General features: G+C 41.6%; 1 protein-coding gene across 1 annotated transcript in view; it reads right to left on the bottom strand.

The window, feature by feature from the left end:
• Positions 1-27,315, bottom strand: part of USH1C (USH1 protein network component harmonin) — a 95,988-nt gene that overhangs the window by 42,460 nt on the left and 26,213 nt on the right. Inside the window, exons 7-14 of the mRNA XM_077819953.1 lie at positions 26,692-26,749; positions 25,252-25,355; positions 18,892-18,976; positions 18,646-18,705; positions 18,057-18,113; positions 13,352-13,494; positions 9,631-9,696; positions 2,191-2,315 (exon numbers count right to left, since the gene is read on the bottom strand). Of these exons, the coding sequence (XP_077676079.1) occupies positions 2,191-2,315; positions 9,631-9,696; positions 13,352-13,494; positions 18,057-18,113; positions 18,646-18,705; positions 18,892-18,976; positions 25,252-25,355; positions 26,692-26,749 (698 nt within the window). The remainder of the gene's footprint in view (positions 1-2,190; positions 2,316-9,630; positions 9,697-13,351; positions 13,495-18,056; positions 18,114-18,645; positions 18,706-18,891; positions 18,977-25,251; positions 25,356-26,691; positions 26,750-27,315) is intronic.

Genomic DNA, 27,315 nt, shown 5'->3' with positions numbered 1-27,315 from the left:
AATCTCATGGAGATTTCCCTTACAACATTCCCATAAGGCGAATTGCGCTTATCTGCTCCTGCAGAAAAGGGTCCAGGACCCATCCTCAAACAGAGCAGATCCCTAGGAATCTGCAAGGATTGGGGCCCATGCATCACCTTTGGTAATTGGTAGCATCCCCTGGCATTCCTTATGCAGAAAAGATAATGCAGCCCCAGTTAAGGTCGACAAGGGTGGGCTGGAGGTAGGGGTGGAAAGAATATGCATTCCTTTGGTCCTGCCCTGGCTCACTCAGTCTCCTCCCTCTCCAGTCCCCTAGCACAGAGCTCATATGCATGGAGGGGGCTCTGCCAGGTCTGGGCAGAGAGGGATGAGGGTGCTGTTGGTGAGTTGGCATTCCCTTTCTATGCAGGTCAAGATGGAAACTATCCGGGAACCACCTGGAAGCACTCTGCAGACTGCTGTTAAAGAAGTTTTGAGGGATAGCCTTAAAATATCACTGGCATGAACCTGTCATCTCACATTATTATAGCCACTCTTTGTAGGAGTCCTTATCTATCCTCTCCAGTTAGCAACATAGAAATCCTCACCTAGATATAAAATGTGCAATATAATCCATGTGGAAGAATTGGTAGTTACCAGGGATGTCATGCACATTAATGGCACCAAGTTATCGTCCCATACATGTACAACCAACTTGTGTGACCTTTCAGTTTGGAGGTAAATTCTTGGGAGGTTTGCATCTCTCAAGATGAACAAAGCTCTATAACTAATTCAGTGCTCTATGTACAATGGTAGGCAGTATGCCCTTTCCCAGGACTCTGCAAACGGTGCTCTGCTGGGCTGGGAACCATGTCAGAGTCAGCAGACGGGTCAGGAGGCAAGCAGCCTCACAGTGGGCCTGGATGGGGTCAAGGTGTTCATTTATTATCTTCCTACCAGGCAACACCTGAAGGTGCTGGAAGATGGATAATCATTCTCTCCTCAGAGATAAGTAGCAGGAAGGAGTTTACAGGACACCAGGCAGCCATCCTCACATCCTCCAAAGACTTACAAAGTGAGGAGTCTGGGGTCCTCGTTGAGGGAGAGGGGAAGGGTTGGCAGTGGTTTACACAAACCAGATACTTCATGTGCACTTGGACCACGGTGATCCACATGTCTCAGCTGGTAAAGCTCAGATGAGCTGAAACCTGCATGTTGCCCTCAGCCCTAGAGGTAGCTCAGTCCCTCTTTGCCAAAATCAGGAAGTTCTATATAGATTTCTCCTTTACAAATAAAGCGAACACCCTCCCCTTTTCTCCCAATAATAAAGCCAGAGCACCAAGCCACTGTGTCTCCAGCTGTAAGTACAGCATTACGTCTCTGCATCCTATCCCTCATCTTCCAAGATCTCTTCCAAGTCAAAGATGCCAAATAGGGAAATGAAACCAAGACACCCGTGGCATTTTTCTGATTATCTACTGAATACAGACAGCTCAACACTCATTTAAAGTAAGAGATCAGAAAAACTTTGAAATGGGACCCAAGTAGCAAAATACCAGTAAATCCTGTCATCCATTATGCACTGACATTTTATGCAAAGAGATTAAAATAAGACTATGAATGCAACATATTTCCATCTCAGTCATTCGCACATATATATACACACGCACATACACGGTATATAAGAATTTTGGGTAGATTTTCAAATGGGAGCTGAGCTTTTTTTAGGCACCTAAATGAAGTGGCTAGACTTTCAAAAGTGTTCAGAGTGAGCACACAGCAACTCTGATTGAGAACAGCTCAATGAAATCTTGCTTTTAGTGCACATGAAATGTGCCAGGTTGACATCTCTGGAGACTGAGACTCTCTGAATAGAAACAGGCTGGACAACAGCAAATTACACCTAGAGGGCTCATCGTCATGGTATGAAGTTCAGTCTCCATATCAACACATTTCTTGGCTGAGACTGTGAACATGGCTGACAGTTAGTGTGGTAGTGAGTTTTTGTGACAGATGTCTATTAAGTAGGAACTGGATGGAGACAACTAAACTCATCTCTCATAGACCTCCAAACAGCCATCAGGTGTTGCGTTTTAGTCATGGCTGACATGGGTTAGGTTTGAGCTGGTGAAAACACGCCATATCCATGACTATTGCTGAATCATAATATTGTTCCTCAAACACAATTCTTTCCCCCACGGACTAGGATGGAACCAGTCAGTCACTTACTTCTGTGTTTAGCAGTAGGGGCTGGATGTACGTCTTCAGTTACAGTTTTTACAGGCTTAGGTGGCTCTTTAGGCCTCCAATCTTCTTCCCATTCCTTTTTAAATTTCTCTTCCTCTGCTGTTATCCTAAATAAATATAGAAGAAAAGTATTTCTTGAAATTCTCATTTAAAAATATAACTTTGTAAACCACAAATTATTTATTTTTCTTAATTTAAAATACAAAACCATTTCCTTCCAACTCAGCTAAAAACCCAAATTTTAAACATATAGAAATGGCTGCTATTTCTCTTCTGGTCCAACTAATGCATTCAACTGAACAGAAAACACACTGAAATAATAAGCAAACACTTCTTGTTTGTTTTCTAATGATAATATATACTTTATTGTGTTTCAATACTAATGAGATACGGAGGTAACTCATGCAAAATGAAAGTCACTGCCTTTATACAAGCATGACAGACCCACATATAAACTGGTTGAATTGCATACTGGGGTAAGGTTTGGAGAAGCCAATTCTGAGCACCTTGTAGAATCAATGATTTTTAAGACCCGAAGGGATTATTATGATCATCTCGTCTGCCTGTCTGAATAAACCAGAACAAGGAACTTACCTCACCCAATAATTTCTACATCAAGGCCGTAACTTCTGTCTGAGCTATAGCATATCTTTTAGAAAGACAACCTGTCGTGACTTAAAAACTTCAAGTGACAGAGATTCCATTACATCCCTAGGTAGGTTATTCCAATGTTTACCTGTCCTCACTGTTAAAAATGAGTGCCTTATTTCTACATGATTTATTTCCATTTAAATTATTGCTTCTTGGAATAGCTAGTCCTAGAGCACACAAAAAAAGTAGCTGAACCCTGACAGGAGTTGGCTCAAGAAATAACTATAGCTGAGACAACTAAACAACAGTGACACCACTGTATAATTAAATTCAACACGTCTGGAGAAGGACTTCTACCAAAAACGAACACTGTGACACTCTAGAAAGGGAGAGTTCAGAAAAATGAGGAAACAAGTTAAAAAGAATCCATATGTGACACCTTGGCAGCACAATATTCACCACTGTAATGTAATTAGGATATGTTTTGTACAAAGAATGCCTTGTGAGGTATCATTCTAAAAGTCTTGATCTGCTAGACATTAATATCTCGTTGGATTGCATGTGCTATTGTTGTATGCGAAGTTATGAAGTTTGGCTGTGTGTGTGTTACTGAAACATGTTGTGAGGTTGAAAACACCCACAAGCAGCCTTTCAGGTACAACAGTAAAAAGGCCAAACAATGTTAGTGGCTTAATGAAGAAAAAAAAAAAACAAGCACAAGGATTACCCCAGGAACGGTGTACAACAGAAAGCTCTCAGAGATAACACTACACCATGGGAACTGTTTGACCCAGGTCACAGCAAAAGACCTTTCCAGCAAGTGGAAAGAAGATATGAAAGGGGGAAATGACATAATGATGGGACCTCTCTCTCCCTACAACAACACACCTGGAAACACCTGAGTGGCAAGGACTGAACAGGCGGAAATTGACGGTCCCAGGCTAAAGGGATTTCTAGCCTGTGTATGAAAACCTGGCCAACTCAAGCTACAGAGCCAGGGCAGCTTGTGCCTTAAGAATGTGCCAGCCTGTTTATCACTCAGGATGAGAATTTGCTAATTCACATCCTGCCTATCTAGTGTGTTACGCTCTAGTACGTTGCGGTTTTGTTTATTTACTAGGTTATCTGCTTTGATCAGTTTGCTATCGCTTATAATCTATCCTTTTGTAGTTAATACACTTATTTTATGTTTTAATCCAAACCAGTGTGCGTTTGACTATGGTGTCTGGGGGAAATCTTAGCTTGGTTACCACACGTGTGCATGGTCCTCTTCACATTGAAGGAGAGGCGGACTGGGTGTTAAACCCATATACTGGCCAGATTTGACCAGGGCAGGACGGTACTGCTCTGGGATCAGAGGCCAGTAGTTAGAGAGCCTGCATGTAACTTGAGCTGGATGTGTCCCTACCTGTGTGAATGCTGGTCAAAGTGCAGGCTGGAGAGCTTTGCAACTTGTCACAACAGCACAGTGTGAGACGGAGCCCAGGCTGGTAGGTCAGAGGGCTCAGTAGTACCCTAATTCCGGGTGGTACCCTGGGGGAACCCATCACACCATGATCAGAAATAAGGAGATCTGGGAGAGGTAGGGGGAACATTGGCACAAATGGGACTTAGGATACCATGTCCCATTAACCTTCAGTGGGAGTTGGGTGCCTAACTCTTTAATGCTCTTTGGAAAAACCCTGCTTAAAATCCTTAGACCCCCCCCCATGGAGATTACTTACAACATACAACAACGAAAGTCCAAGGTGATGTACACATAACCATCCCCCCACTTGCTCTACAAAAAACCTAAACAATAAAAGGAAGCAGGAAGGTTTGAGGGGTTATTTATGATAAGCAGATATTCTTCCAAAAATGGAAATCCAGCTCAACACAAAAGTGCATGAACAATGGCAGTAAAATGGCGGTTGGAGAGCTAAATGGGGATTTACATCAGGTGTGTGGGGTAGGCTGCCTACTGACCTGAACTAGGGTCAGGACCAACCTAGTCATGTATTCGGTGCCTAGAAGCAAAAACATCTAGATTGATGATGGAGAATTTAACACAGTATAGCCCCTACTATTGCTGATATTAGCATTACATAACAAATAAACAATGTTTGACTGAATCTGCAGAGTCTGTACAATATATTTGACATATCCTTCCTCAGGAGCCACATCCTCCATGGCAATTACAAGAAATGAATCATAAGGATTCCACTTTCCTTATATTTATTAAAACAATTTTTGCTCCACCATGTTGTCCATAGCTTTAGCTGAGTAACCCTCTAATCCTCTTGATTTAACTCTTTCCATCCTCCCGCTCTCTACTGTTTTATCAACTCTGCTCACATCTGCAATCAGATTGTAAAACCACGGAGATGGAGATTATGTTTTACCTGTATGGAAACATGCCAAGCACACTCTTGGCCATTGTGTTAATAAATAAAAATAGACAGTAAAATAAAAATGTGTGAACAATAACTGTATAGAATGTTTCTTCCCATTTCTCTTAACCTGTTAAAGATTGCTGCAATCACAAGCGACAAACAATCCAATAATATATTGCAGCATTTCTGCTGTTGCTGAATTTTGTACCATAGAGCACAGCTCTCAGTGACATAAAAGATATATTTTCAGCTGTGGCATGTCACAGTGTAATTCACTGGTTTATGGTAGCAAAGTCCTCCAGAGTCACAGATCCACATGATATCCCTAATTTATGGACTTTGCATTTGGATCTCATCTAGCCGCTGCTGTTGTTGCTATTTGCATTACATGACAAATAAACAATGTTTGGAGTTAGTTAAAAGACTGAAAAGAAGATTTTAAAAAGGCCCACGTGTAGGCAGAGGACTCTACTGAATATACATCAGAGGAGGCTAGTCTAGTAATTAAATTATTTGGTAGCAACAGGGTCAAGACCAATAACTTAGAGGTAGCCCTGCATGTTCTGGCTAATGTAATTGCTAGCAGAGTAGACTTTAATATTCAAACAATATGCCAATAGGGCCAGAAGGGTGATTCATAAAATAGTACTAACAACATATGACACAGAGCCAACAGTTTCCTTGGAGGGTCCATCTTCCTAGTTTCTGTAAAGAAATTGCAAACTACAGGGCATAACTCATTCTGTACAGTTACAGATTTTTGTTAAATAGATTTTGCTCTGCCAGGAAAGGCTGCAGGCTACAGAGAGATGCTAAGGCAAAGACTTGTGTTCATGTTCAGAACACAAGGATTGATAAGAGATTTTCAAAGTACCACCCCACTTAAGTGAGAGTATTGATGACACTGCTTGCTGAAGCCTTTGAAACTCTTCACTGAAACCAGTTGCGTGGCCTGAAATAGTTATTGTGGGTAATATGCTCTAAAGCACCCAGGTGACTTGGGAGCATAAGTCCAGAGCCTGAGCTCCAGGGTAAGTTGCAACTTCAGAGCGCTGTCCATACAGCAATTTTTAGCGCCCTTGTGCAAGCCTGGCTAGCCCCAATCTGTTGACCTGGGCTGGGAGGCTCTCTCCAAAATGCTCTGTAGACATACCATAAATCACGTAGGTGCTTCTGAAAATGTTACCTGTCATGTGCATGAACATTAATGATAGCAGAGCTTGTAAGCTGCAAACTCCACTTGCTGATGTTGCATTTGTGAAGTGCTGAAATAAAGCTACTGAGATTACTTAAAGGTACTTCAGGTATGACGATACATCAGCTTCACAATAATTTAGGCAGCAGAACCAGATAACTGCAGCAATTTTAAGGAAAGAGTTTCAGAGAAAAGGGTCTTAAGTCTTTAAAAGGGGTGAAAGGCTATTCAAGCTATTAACACAGGAAAAGAGCATGTTCTAATGGATTGAGCCTGAAGCTCGTAGTCAGGAACTCCTGTGTAGTAAAACCTACTCTACCTCTGACTTGATACATAATCTGAGACAAGTCATTTATCTTCTCTCTCTTCTCATATTTAAAATAGGGATTACAATAGTCTCCTACCTTGCAGGGGTGTTGAGGCTTAATTTGTTAACTTTTGTATTGTACAGCACTTTGAAACTATAAAAGCTCTATATTGAAATGCTTGACACTATTACCAGACTTCAAGACAGACTGTAATAGGAAGAGAGATGTGTGGGAACAAAGGTGCAATGGTTATGATGTTCAGATGAAGTCTGCAGATACCAGAGGCATTCATCATGACAGTGAGGCAGACAAGCTGGCTTTGGAAAAGGATTTCTTCGTTTGTTTATGTAGCATCCTTCACTGTTATTGCACCAATTTGTTCAATACAGTATGAGAACGGGAAAACATTGCAGACGGAAGTCGTCCCTGTGCTGACACAGACTCCAGTGCGGGGATGGCTGGCATATGTATGGGCATTTTTGGACCCCCAATCCTGGGGTTGCAAGAAGCTGCTCTGGTCCCCGATGGCCCTCGTGGCAGCTGGGGAAACATACTCTGTTCCGCATCCAACATGCCATCACTGATTCAGAGAGCCCTGTGCATGCTCTGTCTGTTGTGCAGGATTTCGGCTTCTAATATAGATAGATCAAAAGCAGTCAAATGAAATGATGCACGTGGAAAGCTGTTTAATGTGACAGGAGAGGCATGTCTGAACATTTCAGAGTAAATTACAGTTACAGAAAGCTGCATCAGAACAATTATGGAATATGAAATCTGCCACACTAATTTTCCAATTTCATACTATCATTTAATTTGCCAAAATTGTTCAGAAGAGAAAATAACGTACATTAAAACAGTGAACCACATAGTGATTGGTTGGTTTTCCCCCCTCCAGTTCTAAATGTACAACAATATTTAAACTACATTGATATTTGCATCCAACTTGTTTTCAGTACTGTTGATGGATGGGCTGTCAGAAAGCCTTCATAGATTTTAAGGTCAGAAGGGACCATTATGATAATCTAGTCTAACCTCTTGCATAAAGCAAACCACAGGACTTCCTTGAATTAATGCCTGCTTCAAGTCCAATAGCTGTGGTTGTAAGTAGAGCAACTCTTTTAGAAAAGCCTCCACTCTTGATTTACAAATTTCCAGTGATGAAGGATCCATCACAGTCCTTGGTATGTTGCTCCAACGATTAATTACCGTCACTGTTCTAAATTTGCATTTTATTTCTAGTCTGAATGTGTCTAGATTCAAATTCCAGTCACTTAATTTAGTTATATTTTTGTCTGCTAGAACAATGAGCCCTCTATCATCAAATTTTTGTTTGCCATGTAATTACTTATAGACTGATCAGAATCACCCCTTACCCTTTTGATAATCTAAATAGGTTGAGCTCCGTGAGTGTCTCACTATAAGGCATATTTTCTCTTCCTTTAATCATTCTGATGGCCCCTCTCTGAATCCACTCCAATTTTTCAGTATCATTCTTGAAGTGCAGACAGCAGAACTAGACACAATATACCACTAACAGTTGTACCAGTGCCAAATACATAGGTAATTTCCCTGCTCCTACTGAAAGCTCCCTGTTGTTTACATCGAAGGATTGCATTAGCCCTTTTAGCTACAGCATCGCACTACAAGCTCATGTTCATCTCAGTATCCCCCGGGTCCCCAAGTCTTTTTCAGTCACTGCTTTCCAGGATAGAGATTCCCATGCTGTAAGCCTGGCCTATGTTCTTTGTTCCTACACGTACTAGGAATATACAACATTAACATCATAGTTAGGGTTCCTTCTGTTCTTGTTATCATAAAGACTCTTCCTTATTGTCCTTAACTCTGCTGGCCTTAGATTTTTCTTTGAGTTCTTTTGATTCCCTTACCAATTTTCTACAATTTCTAGTTTCTGACATATATATTGTTATCATCTTTCCCTTTCTCCCCAACCCTTGTATTATATAATATCTTTTTATTGCTGCTTTCAACTCTCTCTCTAAGCCAGGCTGTTTTTCTAACCCGTGTAACCTTAACTCTCAGTTCTGGCTTTTGGGGCATCTAATAAAATGTTCTAAAATAGTTCTGAATGATCATTTACATCTTTGTGGGGTTTTTTTCTCCCATCTGCTGTGGCTCACAGTTATTTTCAGCTTTGTAAAACAGGCCCTTATAAAGAACCCAGTACATAATGTCACTGCTTTGGACTTTATTGTTTGCATACAACAAATATAATCAAGTCTTGATCACTGGATCTCACAAACCACTAACTTTAAGTGCTGCAATCAATTCCTCTTTATCTATCAAGGTAAGGTCTAATAGAAAATTCCCCTATGTTGGATGCAACACTTCTTGAGTTAGGAAATTGTCATCTACAAGTTTAAGAAATAACTAGGATGTTGTACAATTGGCAGAGATTTCCAGCATATGTCACTCAACCAGAAAGAACATTTTATATGACCTACATTTGGAATGATCATAAGCTGCTTTAAAACAGCACCCTCGTAGTCCTGAAGATAAATTTCATTCAGATATGAAATGTATATAGTAGAGTAGATAAGGAAAGGTTGATTTTTTTTCCTTGCCCATTTATTCCTTGATGAAAATGGAAAACTGTTTCCTTTTCATCAAAAATTTTCTATGAAGATTTTGGGGGTTTTGTTGAAAACTGAAACATTTGAGATGCTTGGGCAAAAATATGAAGTTTTACTGAACTTTTTCACTTGACTATACAATTTTTTTTCAGTTTTTGGTCACTCAAACTTGAAAAAATTCTATTTTCATTGAACCCCAATTTTTTCATTGAAGACAGACATTTCCTGTGAAAAATTCCATTTTGACAAAATTGCCATGTTCTGCTGGAAAAAAACGTGGACAATTTTTTTTTTTTTGCAAACTCTAGTATTTAATTTCTCTTTACATGCATATTACACAACATATATAGCACAGGATTACTTACTGTTCAATTTCTTTTCGGTATCTTTCTTCTTCTTCTGCAGCCTTTTGAGAAATTTCCAGTTTCCTTCTGCAATACAGAGCAATTTGCATTTAGAGAAAAATAAGTTGCCATGTGTATGCTAGTGTAAAACAAAAATATATATCAATGAGAACAAATATGCACTGGGAGAAATTAATCAAAAAGTTTTAGCATTAGCTGAAGAAAGCATCATTCTCCACCGTTGATACTGTGATTTTTAGAGTTATTGAAAATATACTTTCTACAGTAAACGTAACCACAAGCTTAGCAGAGTAGACCAAATGCAAAATATGAGCGTAAACCACTCTAGTGAGCTGGAGAGTCAAAAGATTTGACTTCTAATCCGGGTTTCCCGCCAGTTAAGAGATAATAATGCTTATCCACCTTTGTAAAGTACTTCGAGATTCTCAGATGATAGTCACTGTATCAACTCAAAGCAGAGTAATATTTTTATTTCACCTGCACTACGGCTTGGTTTCTCTCTTATCATCTAACTAAAAAACATAGTAAATCCCTTGATTTGCGCTATTCTCTACACACTATAATCCAAGTACTGTCATCAGTTCTGTGTGTAGATCAAAGTACAGGGAGACTCTGGTCACTTATCAGGTGCAGATTTATCATGTCTTGAAATCCCACTATTTTTGTTGACTTTGCTATGCCTAATTTATGACCTATACTGTTGAGAGTGAATTAGAGACAGCATCCAGATTAGAAGAATCGGAATATAGTAGGGGAAAAATGAGGAAGTGCAGGTTTCTGCAAGAAAAGACAGTAGGGAAAGGAATAAGGATAAGAAGTCAGAGAAAAAAGAAAGAACGGGAGACAGAGAGGAACATAACTTGTCTATGCTCTTGCTCCATTGGGAAGAGCAGATGAAGGAGAAAAAAGCAGTCAAGGAGAACATGTGTTCTCCCCACTCTCCTTGACCTAAGTATAAAAAGAGAGAAGACTCTAAGGGTATGTCTACAATGCAATAGAAGTCCTATGACACAGCTGCGGCTGGTCTATGTCAGCTGACTTGGGCTTGCAGGGCTCAGGCTGTGGGGCTGTAAAATTGCAGTGTAGATGTTTGGGCTCTGAGACCCTCCCCTTTCAAGGAGGAGGGTCCCAGAGCCTGGGCTCCAGGCCGAGCCTGAACGTCTACATTGCTATTTTTAGCCCCACGAACCAAGCCTTGCAAGCCCAAGTCAGCTGACCCAGGCTCTGAGACTCAGTGCCATGGGTTTATTGCAGTATAGACCTGCTCTAAGAAGTTAGTGGTAAGCAGGCAACGAGATTTCACTTTTAAGAACAAAGTAGCGGAGGACAGGGATATTGGGAAGAGGCGGTGTGCCGGGAGGAACAACAGAATGAAGCAATTGGAGAATGCTGTTTCATTTTTTTCCCTTTCAACAACTGTAAACTGCCACGTTAATAAATCCCTACAGCAGTGACCAGTATTGTGTTCATCTGGTTCTGCTGCCCAGTTTAACCCATCTGTTGTTTTATTTAAACTGAGAACAGATAAAGCCTGGAGTCTTAGGGCACATCTAAACAAGCCTTTACCCCATGACAAGCGGGGGTGTAAATCTACAGTGCTCCCGCGCAACACGCGTTAACTGTCCATATATGTAGACTGTAGAAACTGCCAGGGCTCACATGGATCACCCATATACAAGCCACGGATGCCCGGAGTTGGCTACTTTAGGATTCTGAGCACTGCCATGACTGCTGTGGCCAAGGATAAACCTTCAGATTTAGCTGGTCTTATGTAATAAAACAAAGCAATTTTAGTTCTGATCATTTACGTCTAGACTGCTGTGCTCAGACAAGTCAATGCAATGCTACTCATGTCCGTTTGGAGACGCAGTGTACAGTGGACATAAATAGCTACCTTTTATGTATTTCAACATTTCATAATGGCTCACCAGAAACAGGGCTGCTACAGCTGTTGCAGACCTTGTGAAGGCACTGGACTCTGACACAGCCATTTCTGTGCCCGGGGATTCTGGCAGAGTTTTACAATTTGAGTGATAAATAGAACACTGTGAAGGATATTGATGGGGAGGTTACCCGAGAGATGCAGTAAGAACCTGTTCTATTGCCTGGTGAAGGTGTGAAGAAAACAAGAGCGACAGCATCCAATTCCTTTCATAACTGGGCTACAGTAACCGTGGTTCCACAGCATTGATCACCCACCATAGGACACACCTTCTCCAGCCAGTTGGTATTTTCAGTTGTTTCAACTGATCATTCTTCCTAAACAGTTAGCAAGTCTGCCTTAGATACTGATTATTAATAGACACATAGTAGAGCACACGTAATAAGAACTAGATTGTGGTCTGTGTAGTGGGGCAGTGCAAAACTGCCCCCATCCCTGGAGAAGCACCTGAGACACTGTGCTCCACAATGGTGTGCACTTTTGTGGGGCTGCTTCTTGCGCACAGGGCTGAGCAATCAACACCATCCAGGAGGATGGATCTAACAGCTCCCCTTGGTATGCTGCTCCGACTCTGGGTCAGTGAGGGAGGGATCGTGGCCCAGTTTCCTCCCCAGGCCCTTTTCACTGGCTAGCTCCTTGGAGGAGGGGGGAGATGGAGCAAGGACTCTCTGCACTGTCCAGAGCACGCTAACGGCTATTGTGAGGTGTACTACAGCCGCAGGAAGTGGGAGGGGAAGAAGAACTCCTTGCTTGCCCCTTTTTCCCTATAAGTACGCCTCAGGATGTAGCCCTAAGAGTCTCTCCAAAACCCTCCAGGAACTAGATGCTTTACATGCTGATTTCAACCATATAGGTGTTTTACTGAGAAACATTTTATGGGCAGAGATTTACCTTGATGTCACTGTATTGAATTTTATATGGGTAGAATGTTTTGACCCGATACTTACAAGACCTCGGTAAAGGTAAATGGGGCTGTTTAAAAACAACCAGTTTGCCTACAATGCAATGTATGTGGGGACAGCTGTTGTTAGAGTTCTCTTTGTATGACATATCCCCTTGGAAAAAGGCAAGTCTTTAAGTACTCGGGCAGCCTGCTTTGTGTGGTAGTGGGCACTTGAGTATGGTCCAGATATCACCCTTCACCCTATCACTGCTCCCCAAAACAGTCTTGTCCCACCTGCTGTGGCTCTCTCCTACCATGTCTTCTGATCCTACCAGGCCCCTGCACCCTCATTCTCCTGCTGGTCAGATGACAATCCTTTCCCAGCCCCTCCCACTTTGGTTTCCTACTGCCAGGAAGGGATAAGAGCCAGAGAGTCTTCAGACCCACTATCTCCTGAGGCTGCTGGTTCCCTCCCTCCAGGTTTGGTATCTGCAAAATACTGACAGCCCTCATTTGTTACTCTATGGTTTTATAGATACAGTTTGTGCGTGTGTGTGTTTTATTTATATATATTCCCTTTTCTGTTGGTGTTGTGGGCACTTTGGAACTTCAGAGCTAAGATCCTTCTGTATTCATTCATTCTGTATACATATGAGAGAGAGAGTGTGCGTGTGTATCACTGGCACATTCCTTGAGATGATGAATACAGAAGGATCTTAGCTCTGAAGTTCCAAAGTGCCCACAACACCAACAGAAAAGGGAATTGGAGGAGAGTCTCTCAGCAGCAAAAGAATTAATGTTATTCGAGAGTGTCCTCGCCATTATTTCGCAGTCATTATTGCCAGTTCCAAGTGAAAGAAAAGTTGAACAGATCTCCCTCCATCTAAAGCACTTACTGTCTCTCTTTCTCTTGCTGCTCTTTGAGGAGTTTGTTAGTCTCTAATGCAAGCCGTTTCTGATGCATTAACTCCTGGCGCTCCTGTTCACGAAGACTCGCCTCTCGCTGCCTCTCGTCCTCAGTCATGAACAGCTCTCTCCCCTTCAATCACAGCATAAAAACAAATTCATCACTAAAAATCTGAGTTAACTTATTTCCCCTAAAAAAATCACAACCTCCAAAGCTGCTACCGTAAATGTACATTAAATTGCTTCCTCCCATCACTTCTACCAAGTAACACCTTCTATAACACAGTTTCCAAATAACAATGACCAAACATGTCAGGGCTGTGAGCAACTTGGGTTCCAATCTGTGATGTGCTGAGCACCTCCTACATGATGCTGTGCACCCTCAGTTCCTGCTAAAGTCAAAGGGAAGAGAGAATGCTCCTAACCGAGACAGAAGTGCTCAACGTCTCCCAGGAGAAAGCCCCCCCTTTTCTTCAATACCAGTTATTTTACTTTATAATCGGAGCATGCACACAGTGTGGTGAAACACATCCATTCTCACACCTGTTTTCTATTCCTGCCTATCCAAGTGGTGTGAAGGCAGTGTCAGAGGTGTTATGCCTGCGTGGATGTGCAAGCATCACTATCTCAGTATGAGTGAATAAGGATCCAAAGGGAACAGGAGTGGGAAACAAGGCTAGTCACATCATCTTGTCTGTTTCTTTGTTCTCTTCTGTTTGAATTTATAGTTCAAATAAAACATATGGAATATTTTCATCTCAAAACAACAGGGGTAACATAATGGAGCTGTTTGATGGGGGCCTTTTGTGACTGATAGGGCAATTTCCTGCAAAGTCCTTGCAAAAGCTTCTTGTATTAAGTTTATGTGTTATGAGGATTGTATGTAACCTCTCTGGGGGGAGATGTGACAGATATTGCAACCCCAAGCAGTGCCTTTCGGGTCCATTTTTTAAAAATGAACAGGTTACATCTGACTGCGTTCTACTCCATCGGGGAGGGCTACTACAGCTCCTCCAGGAATTAGAGACAGTAGGTGGTGATTAAGGCAAATCAGCCACGTTGCAACCCCGCCTTCTGGGAAGACTCACATTCACTAGTTCAAACTAGATTCTCCAGACACAAACAGACAAAGAAAGGACTTTTGGATAAGGAGCCTGAGTTTAAACTGACTCAGGACCTTCTTTCTGATCCAGAAAACAGACAGGGCCTTCTGTCCCTGTCCCAGCCCCGCACACCCCCCCCCCCCCCCGCATCCTTGCAGAAGGGTAGGAAGGACTTGACCTACTTTTGCCCCATAAGTCTGATGGGTGGCCTCTGATAAAATTTTAGCACACATATAGGAACTTTTATTGTTTTCAATATGCCCTCTTTGTAATGCTTTCACTTTAAGAATAAATATGCTTACTCTGTATGGTAACTTGTGACTGCTGGCAGGTATGCTAGTCATAGCCTTAAGAGAGAAATCAAAGCAGAGGTACTGCCCTGTGTGGGCAGTCTGGCTTGCTGTTGATAGTGCATTGTAAACCAGAGAGCTGTGCAGCCTTAAAAATCCTGGTCAGAAGAGAGTGAGACACTAGTCTCCGCCCAGGAGATTTGATGGCTAGGAGCGGGAAGCCTAAAGTGAGTACCCTTGGTGGATCACAGACAGAAATACAGGTGCAGTTGTCTTAAAACTGTGATGCTCTTGAATATTCAAAGGCTGGTCATATGTGCCTGTGTTTGCTTCAATGAAAAATGTGTGTTAATTAGGAGGGCTGGATTCTCCACTTCGCTCAGGCTCAAAGTGGATGGATCTGGAGAAGAAACAGAAGAGAACTCACCATAGCTCCTATGGCAGCCCCCCTCATCCCTAGAATAGGGGGTGTGTCAGGAGACAAAGGGGGCATGTCCGGGGCAGGGGTAAGGTGTAGCAGAGCAGAGTTCCACTACAGAAAGGACCTAATGCCAATGGCATAAAAGTTAGAATAGGTCCCCAGCACCTCCAGAGTCTACTGGCGCTGATTAGCACCGGATGTAACAAGCTCCTTAAGCCCCTGTGTCTGCTGCTGAGAATCCTGCCTGGAATGTTTATTTAAATGAAGTTTACAAGGCCTGTGGACTATTATATTTAGTAGGACAAAAGTGAGTTATTTCGATAAATCCCCATGTCTCTGGATGAGGCTACTTCCCATGAATGTTGGATGGCCAAAGTCATCCAGGGGATAGAATTCTGGTTTGTGCATGGTGCTTTTTTTTAACTCCACATATGTTTTCCTGGTGCTGCTAGAAATGTATGATTTGCACATATTTACATTGGGCTAAGTGTATTGACTTTTAAATGGATAGACTCTTGAGGAAAAGTGATCAGATATGTACAAAGTGCTCAGATACATTGGTGCTGGAGACCAATATAAAACCCTAAGGTACAGTAGATGGAGTATTTGGTTCTCCTACCAATGGCATGTACATTCTGGTCATTCATAAATATTTCTAGTGCTTAAAACATCAGGGAGTTTAGAAGTGTACATCTAAAATAGCTTTTTAGCTTTCATGAGAGTCACTTATGTAAAATCATTGTGCATGAAGCAGAGCATGAAGCCTATTACCCACTGTGCATGACCAAATACTAATGGCTGAATATTGGAAAGATGTTCACAGAGTAGTTAGACAACAGATGGATTTCACCCAACTATACTCCAGAAAACATCACACATTATCCCACTCTTAAGTGGCCTGCATTTTAATTGTTTAAATGAGTATGCTGGTAGGGGATTGAGGTGACTAATCTAATAGTATTGTCCTATCTCTAATTTCTAGGACTCTGTGATTTTATGACAAGTGACAGTGAAATTCTTATTAAGCTATGGGCCAAACGTTAACAGTATCTGCATCTGTCTGTGTTTGCAAAAATCTGCATTTCTTTATGCACATCTGTTTGTTCAGTTGGGTACTGTCCATGCACAGCTGCCCTTTGACGTTTTTGGCCACATCATTCCATTTCCATAGAAGCCATTTTTTGGCTCTGCCCTCAAAATATCCTCTTTTAGAGCCCTCCCTCAAACAATCATTCACCTAAGTGCTCTGTCCTTCAAAATTGCGTCAATGGAGAGACTGAGAAAACAGCAGAACAGACCTTTCAAATCCTCAAATGGCAAGAAAAACATTTTAGTTTGGCACTCTGATTTGTTGAATGTTCTTTTGTATAACTGCAAAGGTAATAATGCTCTTGGGAATGGAGAATGTCAGCAATAACTGGTTTCTGCTGTTATCAAAGGCATTTAATCAGCCAAAGAATACTATTTATTGTTTTGTGTGCTTATGCCATGAACATTAGCCCTTAGATACTGTACTAGATGTTGTTTCCCCTATTTATTTCAGCTATACAAGAAATGGTAACAAGTAAATATTAAGATTCATGTACTGCACGTGTTACTTCAGTATTTTATTGTATGGGGCCCTAAAGTTTACTCTAAGAGGGTTTAAACTGTTGAACAATTATTCAAATCCCATTGACGTCAATGAAAATATTCTGACGGACTTCAATGGCCTTTAGATCAGGCCCTAAAAGGGCACACTACTATCGTACAAAACATTAGAAGTGGCACATTATGTTTATTAGTTGAGAAAAAGGACCAAATTCATTTCTGATGCAATGCCACTGGAATTAACATTTACGATAGGAATTAATTGGTCTAGGACTTCACTGAGGCTCGATCCTGCTCTCACTTAAATCAATAGGCATTTTGGCCATTGGTAAATATATGGGAACAGGCTCACAGTTCCAACGATATTCTGCTAGAGTACACTTAGCATAATTCTCAAACAAATAATTAAAAAACGATTACAAACGATACTAGCTTGGCCAAATCTAGCAGTGCAAAGCAAATTTTGAGACCATATAGATCGTTAGATGTGCACTATCCCAGTTCCTGTCTGCATCCAAGCAGAGCTCAGCACAGCTCTGGAGCTCAGTGCAAACGTGGCTTTCAGCTACCCTGATCTTGGGGCTGTCAAGCCATTGGTCGGGACCTTAGTATACGATAGAAAAGCCTGTGGCTTGCTCTGTTTTACATTGGCTACACAGCCACTAAGGGCTGTCCCAACAGCCAGGGATTACCAGGCAGAGAGAGATATTGGTTGCATCCTCTTTCCCCTAGAAACAGAGAAGTAACATAGGAGTCACTATTGCAGTTCTGCACCAGCAGAGGATTTCCTAGACAGAGGCAATCCACCATGGACCAATGAAGCTGGCTCAAAAGCTGCTTCATACCACCAAAGCATTCCAAAGTATCCTTAGTAGACTAGAAAATGTGGACCATGAGGTCACATGAACTAGTTTTATACTACAGACTTCAATGGATTTACTTGTGATCTAGACCAGTGTGAGAGTAGTGTCTGGCTCCCTGACTTCAGTAGATTTACACTGGTGCAAGTGAGTGCAGAATTTGACCCTTATCTTGCATTAACTTGAGTTAGCGTTCTAGCTATTTTCTTTGCTGGCAAAATTGGATTTGATTTTTGTATCAGGCCCTTTTAGTGACTTCGAGCCAAAGCCTATTGAAGTGTATGGAAAGATTCCTATTGACTTTAATTGGCTTTGGATCAGGGCATTCAAAAAGGGAACATGAAGTTATGTTGAAACAAAGACTATTGTATTATTTATTATTGCCTACAGTTTTTTCACATGCTTTCCGCTTCTATAGGTTCGTTACTTACGGCTCCTGATACAACGGAGATAGTTAGGGTTCGACTGCTTTTTAACACTCTCACAGCCTACAAAAACAAAGTGAAAAAGTCTGTTTCAGTGTAAAAATGTTATGTATATAAAGAAGAAAGAGAAAGAAGAAGTAGGATAGTTTTCCTACTCAGAGTTTTATAGATTTTAAGGTCAGAAGGGACTATTAGATCATCTATTCCGACCTCATGCATAACGCAGGCCACAGAATTCCATCCAATTGCACTTGTATTAAGCCAAATAACTTGCTTGGCTAAAGCGTATCTTCCAGAAAGACATCCAAGTCTTGATTTGAAGACATCAGGAGATGAAGAATTCACCATTTCCCTTGGGAAATTTGTTCCAATGGTTAATCACGACCATTGTTAAAAATTTGTGTCTTATTCCTAACTCGAATTTGTCTGGTTTTATCTTCTAGCCATTGGCTCTTGTTATGCTTTTCTCTACTAAATTAAAAAGTCGTTTAGTACCCAGTATGCGGAATTTACACATAACTGCTGGGAACTTTCCATACACAAGACACTTAATTTAAATAGAATAATGGGGCGAAATAAAAACTCTTTTTCCCACCTCTTTGTGGTCCACATTAGAGAAATCCACTCCATTTACTTCAACAATCTGATCACCAATCTATAAGAAATAATTAAAACATAGCATATGACTCTTTCTTTGTTATGAGTATCCTTACACATTTTTCCTCTCCTGCTGAAAAAGGTCACAGAACATGACTTCACCAATGGATCCCAGATCACTGAATGAAATTACTACAAAATAAAATGACCCTGTAACATCTCACTTGGAGGACAACATACTCACCTCCAGCCCCACCTCAGCAGAAAGAGAACCTGGTTTAATATTGCTGATAAAAATGCCTGGTTTTTGTGTTGGACCACTGGAAATGCTGGGGTAAACAGAGAAAACAAATGATATAGGATAACACCATACAAAAAAGACATCATACATGCTGAACCATTGTCTACTTCTAGGTTAGGTATTTCTTGATATTTGCCTCCTGTATTTCTCACTGATTTTTGAAAAACACACTGGGCCATATCCGCAGCTGATGTAACTCACCATAGTGGGGGGAGGGATAGCTCAGTAGTTTGAGCATTGGCCTGCTAAACCCAAGATTGTGAGTTCAATCTTTGAAGGGGCCATTTAGGGATATGGGGCAAAAATCTGTTGGATGATTTAACTGGGGATTGGTCCTGCTTTGAGCAGGGGCTTGGACTAGACCTCCTGAGGTCCCTTCCAACCCTGATATTCTATGATTCTATGATAGCTCCACTGAAATCAATGTAACTATGTTAATTTACATCAGCTAAGGATATGACCCACTGGATTTAATATTCCCATGACAGCATATCCTGTCACAGCCAATATTGTTTTTCCAGTTGGTCACAATGCCTATGCACGACACTTATCACAATAAGCTGATAGGAGAGCAACACTATGATAAAAATATTTTTGACCAGATCCTTTGCTGATGTAAATTGGCATTGAAGTCAAGAGAGCTATATCAATCTACGCTAGCTGAGCAACTATTCCACATAAAGCACGTTAGTGAATGAGTAATTGCTTGCATGTTCATTTAGGGTGCTGAGGACATCTGCACTATCACTCGGTTATGTATAACAGAATACCATTCTTCAGAACTATGGACCACACCAAGAGGGAAGTCACAGGCAGGAAACCCTCTATACCCCATACTTCTGGGGTAAAAATCCTCAAGCTGCAGCTAAGAAAATGTGTTGACCAAATATGGCAAAGATTTCTGAAGCATGCTGACTGACTGCTGCTTCTCCTGCATCAGGCAGATGCACTGTCCATCTTTCTAAGTTTGCAACCAGCTTTATTCCCTTAATTAGCTGCTTCAAGTTGTTCAGTGGCTGGGTAACAAATGAAAACATGAAGAGTGCACAGAAATATAATGCTGGTCAGTACAATGTGAATGCACATTGCATAGAAATGGTATTTCATCTTATAGCGCTGGTGAACCAAAGATACAGAGACCATCTGAATAAAGGTAAGTATAAAAGATAAGGGGCCAGATTTACTAAAAGTATTTAGATGCAAATAGGCACCTAGTGGGAATTTCAAAAGTGCCTCAGTTAGGTGCCAAACTCCCATTGAAAGTCAATGGGAGTTAGGGGTCTACTGAGTTATGGTGCTTTTGTAAATTCTATTAGGTGCTCAGCTGGCAAAGTTTCTCAAATGTGGCCACTGTGGCCGCATGCGGACACCAGGGGGTTTCCCTGCAGCCACGACAGCTTCCTGAGCAGTGATGGTGGGGCAGGACGCAAAGCATTGCCCCCTCCCTCCCTGTTCCTCCTGGATGCACAGCCCTGCACGGCCCCTGGAGACAGGTGGGGCACAACACAACACTGCAGGAGCACAGTACCGGGGAGGGGGAAAGGGGGAGCAATGAGGCTCAGGCTTCAGCCCTGGGGTGGTTGGGAGGTGGGCTCCAGCGGTGGGACTTAGGAAGCCCGGCTGTGTGGACTAGGGGCTCCAGCCATGGGACTTCAGGAGCCAACACTTGGCTTTGGCTGCACTTCAGGCACCGATCCCCAGCTCCAGGCACCGATCCAGCCCCAAGCGTGCAGCAGCAGACGCTGGCCTCAGGTGCCAATCCCCTGCAGCAGGCGCTGGCTTCAGCCCCATGGCAGTGGGCACTGACCCCTGGATCTGGCCACGCAGCGCCGGAGTCCAGCACCTAGCTCCAAGGTCTGGCCGCATGGCAGGAGGCACTGGCCCGAGGCTCCAACTGCCTGCCCCAGCCGTGCAGCTTCTGCTCCAGGCACAGGTACTGACCCCTTCCCCAGCCATGCAGCTCCTGCCTCCAGATCCAGGCTCTGGCCATGGGTACTCGGCCACACAGCAGTGGGCACCAACCCCCGGCTCCAGTCGCGCAGCTGAGGGCTCACCACCCACCCTCCTCTCTCTTGGCCCCACATCCATGCCCCCTTCTCCATCGCCCCTGGACTCCACTGTCTACCTGGCTCTGCATCTACTCCTCCATCGCCTTGTGCCCCCATTACCGCCCCCGGCCCATATCCATCCCACCATGTCCCCACTGCCTCTGACCCCTCCCCCTCATCCAGGGCTTAATTTGTTCTGAAACTTGCTGAGAAAAGTGATATTAACAGACACACAAGTATCACTTTTCACAGCCTTACAGATCACTACTAAGTGTCCTGTAAAAAGTGATTTTTTAAAAACATACAAATATCACTTTTCACAGTAGTATTTTTATTACTGAGTCTGCAAAAAAACCCCAACCCTACATAAATTACAATGATGGGGATGTGTATATGTGCTATTTATCTGTTTTTCCTAAAGTTAATCAAGTATTTTAGGAAAAAGTGCCAGTGTGGCCACCAGCAAGACTTAGTGGCCGCACTCTGAAGCCACCAAAAAATTTCTTGCGAGAACCCCTGCGATGAAGTCAAGAACTTAACTGAACAGAAAACCAATCTAAATGTATTTAATCTTCAGGGACTGAGACTTCAACAAAAAACAAAAGGGGATATATTATTTCATTATGTGATTACGGACATACAAATATTAAAAAGTTTAGATTCTCCATAATTGGATTTGCTGTTAGTAATTCTGTAAACTAAAGCCATAAACAGCCTTAAAACACGCCGCCTAGCTTGAGCCAATAACATGTTAACATCAGTCATTTATATGCATATGCAGAAACCATCAGTGTTGGAATGCTGTTATAAACAATTAATACATTATAATAATTACTATATTACAGAGAATCTAGGAGACTGCTCTGGCTTCCTCACTACCAGGATCTAGTCAGCATTCCCTCTCCCCCCACCCCGAGACACCAGGGGCGCAATGCTGGAGGAGCAGGTAGCCAGTGAATTCCCCACCTTCCTGGGGCAGTGGGACTCAGCCTTTGGGCTTCAGCCCTGGGATGGCAGGGCGGGAGGCTCCAGCTGCGGGGCTTCGAGCACCAGCCCCAGGCTCTGGCTGCACGGCAGCAGGCCCCAGGCTCCAGCCATGCAGCTTTGGGCTCCGTCCACCAGCTGTGGCATTTCAGGTTGCAGCCTCCTGCTGCCTCCCCCGGCCACCTCTCCACCCCCATTGCCCCTGGTCCTCGCTGTCTCCCCTGACCGCCCATCAAGGGCTTAATTTGTCCCCAGCCTTGCCAGGGCTGAGTAAGTCTGCTCTGAAAAGTGATACAGTACTTGCATGTTTGTTAATGTCACTTTTCACAACAGACTTACTAGCTAGCAATAAAGGAACTACAATGATTTGGACGTGTATATGTGCATATTTATTTGTTTTTCCTAAAACTAATTAAGTATTTTAGAGAGAAGTGTGATAGCGGCCACCAGCAAGAGTTGTTGGCCGAACTCTAAGCCAACCAAATAATTTGTCCTGAGAACCCCTGTCTTAGGGCATCTAAATATCTTTGTAAATCCGGCCCAGAGTTCATGTGGCAGGAGTGTATTTTCATACAGTTATAAACAGAACAGTACAAAGAGCATAAAGTTGTTTTTTCTAAGCCATAAAAAGTCTGACCATAAAACATGAAGTAATATGATATTTTTTTCCTCCTAAGCTCCTCTAATGTCTATTACTAATTAGAATATGGCAAGCTGGAGAAATTGCTATATTCAATGTTCTAAACAGTTTCCCCCCCATAAAGTCTGCACTGTTTCCTAAAAACAAGTGAACCAAAACCAAACATCCCTTCCACATTTAGTTAATTCATATTAATACGGAATAGCTACTTTATGAATTCAAAGTTAAATATGATAGTATAAAAATTACTTCCGTGCATCATAAAAAGGCTTAATGGGTATTTTATTATAGGTATATGGTACATTTGAGGGAATATGATAAATCATAAATGCTAACATCACATCTACATGGTGGACCTGATCTCCACTCACAACCAATTTACACTTGGGTAACTCCACTGATTTTAGAATTGCTCCTGATTTACACAAGTACAAAAAAGAGAATCATGCCCAGTCAGAATAAACTTTTTTTTTTAAACTCATCCCATCTGTGCAATTGTAACTCCAACAGACCCCAGTCGTCAGTGGGCGGGATAGAACTGGGGACCTCTGGAGCTTAGTGCATGAGCCTCTACCGCAAGAACTAAAAGCCAACTGCCTATTAGCTCAGGCTGTAGAGCAGACTCATTAACCTCTCTCTAAGTGGTCTTGATGCCACTAGATGGGACAGAACACCACATCTAGAAGGTGTGTGGGTTACACAATGCTTTGCCACATAACCTTATATTATCATTCTTTCTAATTATCTGATTTAAATTTTGTAAATCATACTATCATAGAAAGGGATGGTTCTTTTTAAAATAAATGTTATGTTCTGATTGCAGAATCATTTTGTGTGGGGATAGAAAGATTAACCCCTTTACTGCTGCTACCAGCATTTAAAAAAAAAAAAAATCTATAGATCAAGACATACTATACCACATATGTTCAGCAGCGGCAGTAAATGATCCCCAATAATAAGGTAACTGATTATTCTTAATTTCACAGATGATCCTTGAACAGTTCTTTGTTCTGACTCCCAGCTCAAGGAGACATACCCACACTAGCTCTGATTGAGCTAGTATGCTACAAACAGGGTAGCTATGAGAGTGTGAGCAGCTCAAGGGATAACTGCCCCAAGTACATTCCCGTCTGAGACCCCAGGCACATACTCGTGGCAGCTAGCCTTTCCTGTGACTTGTGCCACCCTGGCTACACTCTATTTTTAGTGTGCTAGCTCGATCAGAGTGAACGTGAATATTTCTCCTCGAGCTGTGAATCGCACCCCCACCCCAGCTTGAAGTACAGATATACCCTTAAGCATGAAAAAGAGGTCAGCGTATTTATTAAGCTTTTTCTGACCAAAAAAAAAATCACATTCAGTGCAAGCGCACAAGAACATAGAGAGTATTAAAAGAGTGATAGCTCAGTGGTTTGAGCATTGGCCTGCTAAACCCAGGGTTGTGAGTTCAATCCTTGAGGGGGCCATTTAGGGATCTGGGGCAAAAATTGGGGATTGGTCCTGCTTTGAGCAGGAGGTTGGACTAGATGACCTCCTGAGGTCCCTTCCAACCCTGATAGTCTATGATTCTATGTTAAGTATGGCGCCTGTCTGGCTAAGAGCTGGTCTGTACACAAACTTGCACCAAAATAATTATATGAGTTTTAAATCATACTTTTTGTTTTTTCAGTGCAAGTCTGGGGGTAGGAACTCATTTTTGAATAAAAGTGCCCTATTTTGATTTTGCTTAAGTCGATTTAAAAAAAAAAGTGTGAATTAAGACCAACTGAGTAATTTTGGTGCCAAAAGTAGGATGGAGAGATTTGGAAAGAGTGAATAACATTATGAATAAGGCTGTAAGAAAGTTGTGATCTTTTTTTTTGGTTCAAAAGTTGCAGTCACAGTTTGTTAAAGTTGCAGTTTGGGTACATTCTTCCCAGGATTGCAGCCTGCTTTCCAAAGCAGGGCAGCAGCACAGAAGAGAAGCTTGGTTCTCAAAGACAGATGGAGGGACAACTGGGCCAAATTTGAATGGCAGTGTGACCCTGTGCACCGGGACAACAAAATCAATGGCACTCAGGCACTTTTCAAAATTCCACTAGGCACCTATCTCCATCATTAGGTATATAAATACCCTTTAAAAATATGTAGCCCGTAGACACCTAAATAATGTACCTGCTTTTGAAATTTGGACTTAGGCTCCTAAGTCACTTACATGCTTTTTAAAATTTTACCCCTTGACACATACACTGTCAATAAAAATAAATAATTCTTTTATTTTGATTTATAAGTAACTAAAAGAAAAAATAGTTCCTATACTATGTTCTAGGTGTCTTTTTGAAATAAGCTGGTCACATTTTCCATTTTGAACATGGTTAAACACAGATCAACAGTTGTTCTTTTGTAATGACTTAAAGAGGCACTAAATGGAGGTGCAAAATTTGGCAAGTAGACATTTATGCTGCAGTATTAAGTGTTTAAATAACACATTGTACAAAGGTATTCCCACATTTTTGTCAAAATATTAGCTTGTATGTATCTTGTGCTGATACTACACAGCTAGGGGTGTAAACAAAGACTGTTCTGCATTTCTCACCCCACAAATTACCAATGTTTCTTGCAAACTATATTAAATGGGACTCATCTACAGACCTGCATCCCATGCCCCTTGAACCAATCAAACTAATGAAGACTTTCTTCTCTTTATTGTCCCTTCCTCCAGATGAAGCGAGTCCAGCAACACTGCCTTTTCCCTCCTATAGCAAAAGAAAGAAGGGGAAAAAGACTGCAGGCGAAATCCTGGCTTCACTGAAGCCAGTAGTAAACTCCCATTGATTTCAATGTGTCTGGATTTCACCCTACATATTTACAGGTTACACTGCTATATAGTCCAAATTCAGCCCCAATGTAAGGAGGAACAAATACATTGACTTCAATGGAGCTGTGCCAGGACTGAATTTGGCTCTTTATTCGAAGAGGATTATCACAACAGTCAAGATCCATCTCAGGAGGAAAGTGGAGAAAAAGTTAAAGCAAGGGCATAAGAGAAAAATGATTCGCTTGTGCATATCATGACAAGAGTTGCCCAAAAGATATTTATTTGAGCTCACGAAAGCTTATGCTCAAATAAATTTGTTAGTCTCTAAGATGCCACAAGTACTCCTTTTCTTTTTGCCGATACAGACTAACAGGGCTGCTACTCTGAAACCTAAAATATATTGATAGCCCTCATTACCTATTATTTTAAATGGAACCTTCCGTGATGTAAATCTAGGGAAAGCCAGTTATGGGCTTTCTTAGCACTGCTGTAACCCATGGATGTCATTCATAGACTTATTTGTTCTTCCATTAGTCTCCCACACTCTAGGAATTTTAACTTCTAACAGAGTCAGGGTATATCAAATAATCTATTAAAAATTACCTCTTGCAAAATAAAGCACTGGCTTGCTGAGTCACCAAACTCAACAGAAGTTATTGAGTCTATTGGTAGAAACATTTCATTTCTATCACACATTTTCTGTATTACCGCTTCTAGAGCTTTTAATTTTCAAATCTGTCTGCTAAACTTTAGCAGTCTATTTACCATGTGCTCATCACCAGAGCATCACAGCAAAAATATACAAAAGTCTACATTTTCCAGGAGTAACTAGTGATATTGAGTGTTCAAGCTGAGACCACCTGAGGGGGCTGATTTTCAGAAAGATTGAACATCTGCCTTCTGAAAAAATCAGGCCCCATTAAAAGCCACCTCAATTCAGGTACCCAAAAATGAAGGCACTCAAAACCACAAGTTACTTTTGAAAATGCAGATGATGCTGTTTAGTTATGTTTTCTAACGATCAACCTCATCCACTCCCATTGAAGTTAATGGAAGCTTTTTCTATTGACTTCAGCAGGAGATGGATAAGACCACATAGGAGCACACTGATAGGACATTAATAGCTGTTTGTTTCAGATTTTACTTAACAGGTTTTTGTACCATAAAAATAAATGCAATCACTCAAAAGATAAGTACAGGGGGGAAAGGCAAGCTAAATATCGCTAAGTGTTCCCAGAGGGCATATTACTAAAATAAGGTATTAGGTGTCTTACCCCAGAATCTGACACAAACTGATCCACAAATTGCCACTTAAGAGGCTCATCTGGAGAGCTAGAAGTAAAACAAAACTAAAATGGTTAAATATGATGAGGAAAATAGTTTAAAAATGATGAGTATATTGAATGTGGCTTCAATCCAGCCTTGTATTTTGATTCCACACATAAATGTAGGTACTATTGATAAAGAATTATACTGATTTTGCAGTCAAGTACTTAGACGTCTAAAGGACATCAGGTAAACATGCAATAATTTACATCAGTAAAGATGGAGGTAGAGCTGGTAAAAAAAAACACAACCTGTATAATTTAGCAAACTTTTTGAAAAATTATTGGTTTTTGGAAACTTTTTTCGAAAGTCAAAAAATCTCAACCAGTTTATACAGCAAGTCAAAACATCCCTCAAAAACCTAAAAGATTTTTTATCAGAACACCTCAGTTTCCCCCTACCCCCACTGAAATTCAAATTTTCAACAAAAGTCATCATAGACCAATCATGATTTTCAAAACTTCAGACAGCTTTAGACAGAGACTGCTTCTAAAAAACAACCCCTGAAAGTTAGGAAGATGCAAGAACCTTGGAGCATTCTGCTAAGTGAATTTGGTGATGGAATTTGTCTG

Source organism: Eretmochelys imbricata, chromosome 6, assembly GCF_965152235.1.
Source record: "Eretmochelys imbricata isolate rEreImb1 chromosome 6, rEreImb1.hap1, whole genome shotgun sequence".
NCBI classification, from domain to species: Eukaryota; Metazoa; Chordata; order Testudines; family Cheloniidae; genus Eretmochelys; species Eretmochelys imbricata.
Note: the sequence above shows the minus strand (reverse complement) of the source record. Positions and strands in the feature narration are given on the sequence as shown.